The 9,270-nt window shown below is 31.6% G+C and overlaps 1 protein-coding gene across 3 annotated transcripts in view; it reads right to left on the bottom strand.

Annotated features, from left to right (window-relative positions):
* LOC108747230 overlaps positions 1–7,233 on the bottom strand; it is a 35,263-nt gene extending 28,030 nt beyond the window's left edge. For 2 of the 3 annotated variants that reach the window (XM_018484597.1, XM_018484588.1), the window contains exon 1: positions 4,364–4,496. In XM_018484597.1, coding sequence (XP_018340099.1) covers positions 4,364–4,370 — 7 coding nt within the window. In that variant the 5' untranslated portion in view covers positions 4,371–4,496. Of the gene's footprint in view, positions 1–4,363; positions 4,497–6,827 lie in introns of those variants that run through there. The other variant, XM_018484605.1, reaches the window with a different exon arrangement.
* Between the last annotated feature and the right edge of the window lie 2,037 nt (positions 7,234–9,270).

Here is a 9,270-nt window from a genome sequence, read left to right as displayed (position 1 = left end):
CTGCAGCACAATAGAGCGGTATTACTTAGCGTAATAACGTTACTGTTGATCAACTAATGCGATAATAGTGATGTTACTATTTTGCGTATACATTCTTGCAGTGAAGCTGCGTCTAAAGCCATAAGTCTATTTCATGAATATAAATTATTTCATTTAACGAATATTGTTGCATGTTATGCTTTAGATAAGACCTTATAAGTATGAAAAATAATGTAGTGCTTTTCAATCGTCAACATTTAATTTCTTTCTATACATATGAATTAATTCTTTGTAGTTTTATGCTGAGATAGATATAGAGCTTTGTATCAAGTTCTCAAAATTCGAAGTAGAATTATAATTAACGAGGTATACTTTTGGAATTTTTGTGAAATTACTGGAATAACAAAAACATTAATTTATTATTTTGTATTACACTGAGATTACATCAGAGTTTGAAAAACGAAAATAAAATATTTAATATTAATTTATTTATTGAAATTAATTTGAAAAGGTCATTGGCTGATGAGTGTTTAATTTAATAACGAAATTATAATATTATAGTAAATATGTTTGTGTAGGAATGTTTAATTAAATAAACGGGTATAATTTGAGATGATGCGCAAGAATGGGGATTTATTGTTGGATAAACTACTACGAATCTTAATATAAATCGAGATAAAGCAATGCAACCACCACCGAAGGAAATAGCGTGTCTAGGAAAGCGTACTTCAGGGACAAAGAGCTTTTCTTTCCGTGATTTCGATTGACCTTTGGTACTATAATGTATATCTTTGTTTGAGGAAGCGTATATTGGGGTCTCCAAATGGGCAGCTTTCTCTCTTTTGGAGAATACTATAAACCATAAAAAATATATCAATTCTTAATAAAACATACAATAAAATTATATAATATTTTTTCTTTATATTAAATATAGAACAAAGGAAATGTTCTAATAAGGCTAAGATACATTTGTGCGGGAAGATGTATGCGTTGACATAAAATATGTTTTTACAAGCATTTTTATGATGATTAACATAGGAATTTATTCAAACGTTATTAAATATACGATTTTGATTAATTGCAATAAAATGTCAAATCGTAAAATACGTTCTTCAATTAATTCGAATACTTGAAATTATTAATTTTACACGAGATTAAGAGGAATTTCCAAGTAATTTTACAGTCGTTATTTTTAAAGTGATAATATATTTTAAATATTCTTTCAAGGGGGTTTCGAATTCATTTCAGCGCTTATGAGAGAGTCACAGGTGTAATATTCGCTATTAGCGCGTTTATGGTGTAGAATCCTTGTTCCGTTTCCCTACTTTAAATATTGTAATACCTCCGATAGTAGGTAAATACCTTTCGATAGCAAAATGCTCTGTAAGCGGATACTATTATATCTTCCTTTCTGCTTGGTGAATTTCATGTTGTTACTGGAACCTAGGAAGCGGAACAAGACCCTTCGGTAATCTATTTTTCGGACATGTCAGAGGATAAGAGCATATCGGAACACGAGGAGAAAGAGAGAAAGAGAGAGAGAGAGAGAGAGAGAGAGAGAGAAACTAAGGAACACGACAAAAAGGAATAAAGAGATCAGTATTGGCTTTGAAAAGCAAACCTTGTAGAACATTACGACAAAAAACCTATATCACTGTATTATTATGACAACTTTATATCCATGTTGTTCGATTTCTCTCTCTCTTTTTCGCATAAATTTCTCGCGCGTTTAGTTTGACACATTTCACAGCATGTTCCTCTGTATCTGGTGTTTTTATTTGATTTACGAGAAATATATAAATCTAATTTTTCCGCTAATACTCAATTTTTCTTCATATATTCTTAGTATTCTTAATACTTCAATTTCTTCATATATGATACATTTTATCTGTTTTAAACTAAAGAATATTCCTGACAAATTATCTGTATGATTCCGTAAAAGTTTTAGAGTTTATAACGTTGATAATATCAATTTATTTCCAAAGTTCGCGAGGTGCGTGTTGTAGGAAGATTTTAGGATGCATTGAACATTTTCATTCGTGCAAACTGTAGTTTTAAAGATTGGGTCAGAGATACGTTTCAACTTTCCCGGAGTACGGAATATTGCTGGAGGGAGTATGTATAATTGCGCAAGCTAGATAATTGCATACAATAGTATCTTTCGTAGCGCCTGGTTACTGACTAGCTCATATCAATTCCGTTAGAAATCAGCGTAAGAAAATATTTATTTTATCCATTAATAAAAAGAGTGTTATAGAAGTAGAAATTATATACATCCATTATGAATGAAATTAAAATCTTGCGTGTAATAAAAATTTTATATAGCTATATTTATATAAATCTTAAAGATTAAAGATACAAAAAAATAATGTTTTAACAGAGCACAGTGCTTATAGTGCGATCACCTGACAGTTCAGAAGTAAGTTGCAAATGATTGTTCAGACGTGTTTTGATGCTTACAAATGCTATGCAAGAATTCTGCGAGTAGGTAATCTCAGCATTGATAGCCAAAGTTGTTAAACTTTTTACTCTACCGTGGTATAGATACTTCTGGATGTTCAAGTTTCAGAGGTTCTTGATTGTGTTGCAACTTGTGTTTGCATTTTGGATGCCTCAGTAATCGTCGTGGAAAGTGCGTGGTAATTTTACATCCGCTTCGTGCGTGCAAGTCTCACGAAAGGGTTACATGGTAATTCACACAAAATAATCTACCGTCTTATCTGTTCTGCCGAGAGAATTCCGGTTAAATTTGATCTACGACATTAAACAAGCTGAGGGATTTACCTAAGAGATGGTCCCGTAAAACGCACCATAAAAGAAAGCGCTCTTCAGTAAAAACGCTCTTCAGCGCCAGTAGAATGTGAGCAATTGCGAACGTATTTTTAAGCAACATTATTGCGAACGGAAGTAAAATTAAATTAAAAGAATTCTTATTTGAATGAATGACATAATTAGATGACATAATTAATTTACAGCTGTTTTGAAATAACTAAATTTGTTATTTAAAATTGATTTTTTTTCCAAATGTTATGGTAAAATATTTAAATATATAATAATAAATATTAAACATTTTTTATTTTGGATATTTTTTTATTTTTTGTTATATTTTTTAGTTAGTGTATATATGAAATATATACAGTGAGCTTATGGTATATACTTGTATACTAAGCAGTTCTCGTAGATTATTTTGCCTGAAATTATACGGCTTCATTATATACAAGAACCTTAATGAACTATTTCACAGATGAGAGCTCGTTTTGCTAATGAACAGGAATACGTTTCGTTAAGACGATCACGAAGAGGATAAATCATAGTCTATATGTACACAAAATTATTTCAAAGAATTTATAACAGTTTACTCATGAATACCTAATTTATGTGAGGAGTTATAACGGCAATTTCTGTCAGCGTATCATTTTTTTTTGCTGTAATAAACTAGACATTTATTAAGTCATAACTGATTCTGGATATTCATTCAGATTTTTCCTTGCAATTCATAGAATTCTGTGAATTGCAAGGAAAAGTCTGGAGTGAATAAAATACGTACGCATCCGCACGGATATGGATATGGATTTAATTATTATAACGTCTAACATTTTTCGTACGGAATTTTTAAATAGCTTTTTCGTTGTGTGTGTGCATTTGGAAAAGCAAAAGTAAAAGGGAATGAAGATGAGGTGATACATAGAACTAGAGTGCAGAGACGTAATAAAGGTTTTACTACTCGCGCAGTAAGCAACGTGTTAGAACAAAAAGTAACGTATAGTAAGGTAACAACACTATAAAAGCCCAACGGTACGAAAAAGGACTACTATACATATATGAACATACGTTGCATTTTTATCATTATCAAAAAGATTGATACGAAGAATAATTTTATATATATAAATATATATATATATATATATATATATATATATATATAATTGTATATGCTCTCTTTCATAAGTCCATCATGAATATTATGTTTTATCAAGAACACAAGTTTCTACGTTACTAACTTTCTTGTCAAGGACGAAGTTTCTTACTTATTGCACATCGTGCACAAAGTTTACTTGTTAATAGATTCTATTTATCAAATGTTTTGAAATGTTTCTTAAGCGTCGACGAAAGTTTGACAATGATCAAATATATGAATTTATCATTTTGTAATTCTGACCAACCGTGAGGATGACATTAATACAAGAATTTCATAAAAAATAATATTTTTATGTTTTTTTACGTCAGTCATAATAAAATCGTAGTATCTCGTATTCGTTTTTTTTTTTGGGGCTTCTGCTATTTTGATTTTTGTACGAATGAAATTTTATCTGAAATTGATCGCGAAGGGGTCACGGGGTTAACGAGACACGAAACTTGAATCTTGAATCTTAGAGTATCGTACCTGGCATCGTATCATTCCTCTTCGACAAATGGGCAATTCTACCCTTGGTCCTGGTTGATTCGATGCCTTTTGGGTGAATCCAGAAAACACGTTTTGCTTTTCTATGAAAGTTTCAGCAGCTCGGCTTGAAAGCAAAAAAATTGCCTTGCAATCAAACCATTGGTGCTCTGTGTATCAAGAGGAGGTTTGTGTTACAATCAAAATTCAAGTAATCTTTTTTACCTATTTACTTTTTTTAAACTATTTTTGCGTTTCTTTATTTTTCTCATTGTATGATAAAAAGTGATATCTTTAGTATATGATTATACATATGTAAATTATATTATAGATATATAAATTTTATATATGATTCTGCATATATAAAATATTTAAATGTAAACTGTAAGATAATTCGTGCGTAAAATATGATTTCAGACCCTTGCACGTCATTTCCGATAAATAGGTGTAAATTTAACTTGCGTAATTCGTACACATGTACACTATTTATCAAGGTAAGTAATGTTTAGACCAAATTAGATATGTCCGGCCACATCTAAATTAGACCATTGAGCTAATTTCTATGCTCGGATATGTTCGTATGCTCCATTTGAATTATGAACTTGGTTAAAATACATCATTAATCATTATTTACTTACGTTATTAAATGCATAAAAGAATAAAAATTGAATTAATTCCGATAGCATAGAAAGGATCCCGAGCTTGATCAAGAAAAATATTGCGTTAAAATAAATCGTTTACATTGTAACAGCATATCAAAGGATTGAAACATGAGGCCCGTTATTTTTCAACTTTTTTTTTGTTTCTTGAAATCTATTTTATTTTCATTTAGCCGGAACCCTCTTGCCTTTTTGGTTGATAGGAATCTGTCGTGCGACAAGTTACGTTGCAAAGTAAATTGAATATCATCCATTGACATGCCACTTTTGTTTCGGGCCACTAATTTCCATCACGAGGGTGATCCTCGTGATTAGATTCCGTTTTTTTAAAAGGAATTCAGCTCTTATCTAGATAGGAATTCAGCTCCTATCTAGACAGGATTTCTACCATCTGTCAGTCTTTTATAAACGACCGTCATTAAACGGCTCCAATATCGTGTATAACGGATCATAAAAAATGTAAGAAATGACGCACCGAATATTATTTTGCTGGAATTATCTGCTTTAATTAAACGTAATGGTGTCATTATAATGACACCAGAGGTAATAGGCAATTCCCTCTTGCAAAGAGCAGGCTATCTAATAAAACGTAAAAAAGAGAAAACGTATTTATATGAAAAATCTCTATCTACGATACATTTAATATATTACTCGAACGTGTTATAATCCGCGATATCTGCGTTACGTGACTCGACATTCTTATATACATTCTTAGAAAAATATTAGCGAAATAAAATTGACGGATGCATTGCCGTGCAATGTCGAGGAAACATTATGATCTTTATGAGATAGAAGTAATATCTTATAATAAAAAGGCAATTTTTCAATCTGGAAATGGTCCACTATTTATATATCTCGCTTATTAAACGTCATAGCATGTGACGTGGGATAATGCTGCAAGGAGAGTGTTCCCTGTCGGAACTATTCGCAGTCATGAATCAGCAATGGATGCAGGTATCGAAAGTCGATACGTCATACTGTGAAGTGTGAACAGAAACTCGCACAATTGGCAGAGTTTTTGGATAACAAGTCAAATACGAAGTCATGTGAAAACGCAGCATGGGTATACAAACGTGAATAATTCAATGTAAACTTTAAAGATGTATGCTTGAAAAAGGATTAATTAAATTCTATCGATTTACTTTGATATTCACAATTACCTAGGAAAAAAAAAGTTATATATACATATATAATGGGCATACTTTGTATGTATATAATTATATATAATTGTACAAGAAAGTAATGTCAATATATAATTATATATAATTATACGATATATGAAATATTTTTTCCAGGCAATTAAATATAAAAGATATAAATTTAATAAATTAGAATTTTTTAAAGAGAACCTTGATGTTCTAAAAATACAACCTTTTTTTCCTCTCTGTTTTCCTCTCTGTTTTGTAAAATCATAAAATTCTACTTTTTATATATTTTACATTAATTTAATTTTTAGATATCAATATTATTTCATACAAATTTTAATAATGTATAACTCGAAATCGAATAAGTATCTCTTGTAATGAATAATATGTATAACTATTGACGTTAATGATGGTATTTATAATGGTAAACGATTTTTTAAATAATTTTAAATTGTAATTTGCAATTGTAAACATATAATAATATTAATTTCTATAATTATTGTTATTATGTTGACATAGCCGCAATAATGGTCAGTTATTTCACATATCCTGGCATATTCATATGTATACAATGCATGACTCCCGTAAATAAAATATGTTCGAGGCAGATACCCGAGATGCCATAATTCTAGCTGATATTTAATTAGCGGACATTTAACATACCTAGAAACTTATTAAACGAGAAATCCTTATGACGTGAGCTCTATGAAAATTTTCCGGGTGGCCGTCGCACCGGATCTTCCCTTGTTCATGCTTGAATAACTTCGTGTATTCTCTTCGTCGTTCTAGTTGGAGACAGGAACATTAATCCGTGTGCACACTAACTTCCGCGAAACTAATAATGAGTCCTTTTTGAATCCTTCTCCGAACACGTTCGGTAATTTGACGTGTCATGCTTCGTGTGTTAGCATCTTTGTAAATAAATATGTTACACTACTTTGGTATAAAAGTTTGAGACATTCTCCATGGAATTTCTGATAGTTTAAGTCTACTGATAGTCTGCGATTTTCTTAAATATAATCGACAAAGTTTTGATTCCGCGTTAAAGAAAAATTGATTTGCATTTAAAAATTATTTCTTATTAAATACTTTTTGCAAATTACGTAAACGATAAATCGGAGTCACTGATTTTTCTTAACAATACACATAATATTTAAAATATCTCTGTTAATTACACTTTCGTTAAGTATATCGGTTGATTGATTTAAAGATGTACATTTTCTATCCAGTGTGTGTGTGTGTGTGTGAGAGAGAGAGAGAGAGAGAGAGAGAGAGTCAGAATTGGAGATGCTTAAAGATCGATTTCTCTCTGTTATCAACACATAGCGTATATCCCCGGAAATTCACTAGTAAGCTCAAGTTCGTCGGTCTCGCGCCTCTTAGTCGTGTCACGTTCGCGTTTTCTTTGGATTTCTTCGCACGACTGAACTTTCAGAATCGAGCCTTTCCTCGGTTTAGACTGCTATTAATTATGACCGTGCACGACGTCTCATTTTCACATGTAAATTTTTCACGTGCAAAATTCGAGACATTATTCTGCTGGTTTATTCGATCAGAGTTTCCATTTTAACCAGTTTGGCAGAAAAGATTTGCCAGTTTTGTCATCAATTTTATAGTGATCGACGCATTTTGTAACACGGATTCTTTCTTTTCATAAATCGGACGCGATTTCTGTCAGCCTACGATAGTTTCCGAAACCTCGTGTGTGTATCGCGAGCACCAAAATTTGTATACAACTCGAGCTCCTCGACGGCTCTCGGCCGACTGACTGAAATCTAGGCTTTACCTCCTGCTCCTCGTTGTCCGCGCATGTGCCACCGCAGATATATAAGACAAGATTTTGATAGAAAAATTACAAGACTGCAGTTTGAATACACGGTAATTTATTCATAAAAAATATTCTTGCAGAACTTGGTTTTATGAATGACTTATGGTAATCACAAATGCTTTTCAACTTCTTTGATGTTGTTACTTTTCATATATATTTACAGTACATATATATTTTTTGATTTTGAAATAATTATAGACTTTGAAATTTATATAAAAGGAATCGATTTTTTAGAAATAACTATTAAATTAAAGTATAAACAAAAGAAATAGATTTTTTTTAGGGGGGAGGGGGAATAATCATTTTCAAATTAATTATAATAATTACATTTATTTAAGGCTATGTTTAATTAAAAATATTACTTGGGTTTACGCTTTTTTTCCTGTTTTTGCTAAAAATAGATTATTTTTTCTTGTCAATAATTCTGTGAAAATAATCTCTTCCCTGCGGGGGATATTTTGTAATATACTCAAAATTACTCAGCATTAATAAAAATTTTTATCCCATAGCGCAACAGATATACGAGTATACAAAGATGAGCACAATATAGAGAAATTGACTTTATCAGTTACATATAAATTTATGGAAAACCTTGCTTTCAAATTTCGTAGAATTCGACATACCCTTCAGGGACGATAATTAATCAAGTCGCGTTTCATGAATCTCCCCGAGGATTTCTCAGGTATTCTACATTTTTATTGGAAAAACAATCTCTGTAACCTTTGGGAGAAGAGATTCGATCGATCGATTTTATGGTAAATTTAAATATATTCTCATTCTTCATGATCAATGAAATAGACAGATGCTCGAAATTTAGAATTTTATGTTACATTTTAGTAGAATTATTGTAACAGAGTGTGCGGCAAACAAAAAGTTATACTAGAGAAAGAAGAAGAGAGAGACTCGAATACATCAGTATTAGTAAGAAAAATTTGCTTATGCGGAAATTCCTTCTTAAAGAAGTGTAACGTCGTCGGAACGCATGAGATGCAGCCCAGCCTGCTAATTACAAGAAGTTGCACCGGTTGAAAGTAGGTTACGTTAAGCTCGGTTAAGAATGCAGACGGACACACTCATCAAAGTGAATGTGAAAAGCTCATAAGCATGGGTGTGTGCGTGCGTGCGCGCGCGCGTGTGTGTGTGTGTGTGTGTGTGTGTGTGTGTGTGAGTAGCACATGCAAATGATGTGCATTCCGAAATGGAACAAGGTACCGCGCTTTTCAATTATTTTGTAAAGAATTTAATTAATTACGTACTGCAACAATGCATCCATATATT

Source organism: Trachymyrmex septentrionalis, unplaced genomic scaffold (assembly GCF_001594115.1).
Source record: "Trachymyrmex septentrionalis isolate Tsep2-gDNA-1 unplaced genomic scaffold, Tsep1.0 scaffold107, whole genome shotgun sequence".
Classification (NCBI taxonomy): Eukaryota; Metazoa; Arthropoda; class Insecta; order Hymenoptera; family Formicidae; genus Trachymyrmex; species Trachymyrmex septentrionalis.
This window is presented reverse-complemented; position numbering and strand designations above follow the sequence as displayed.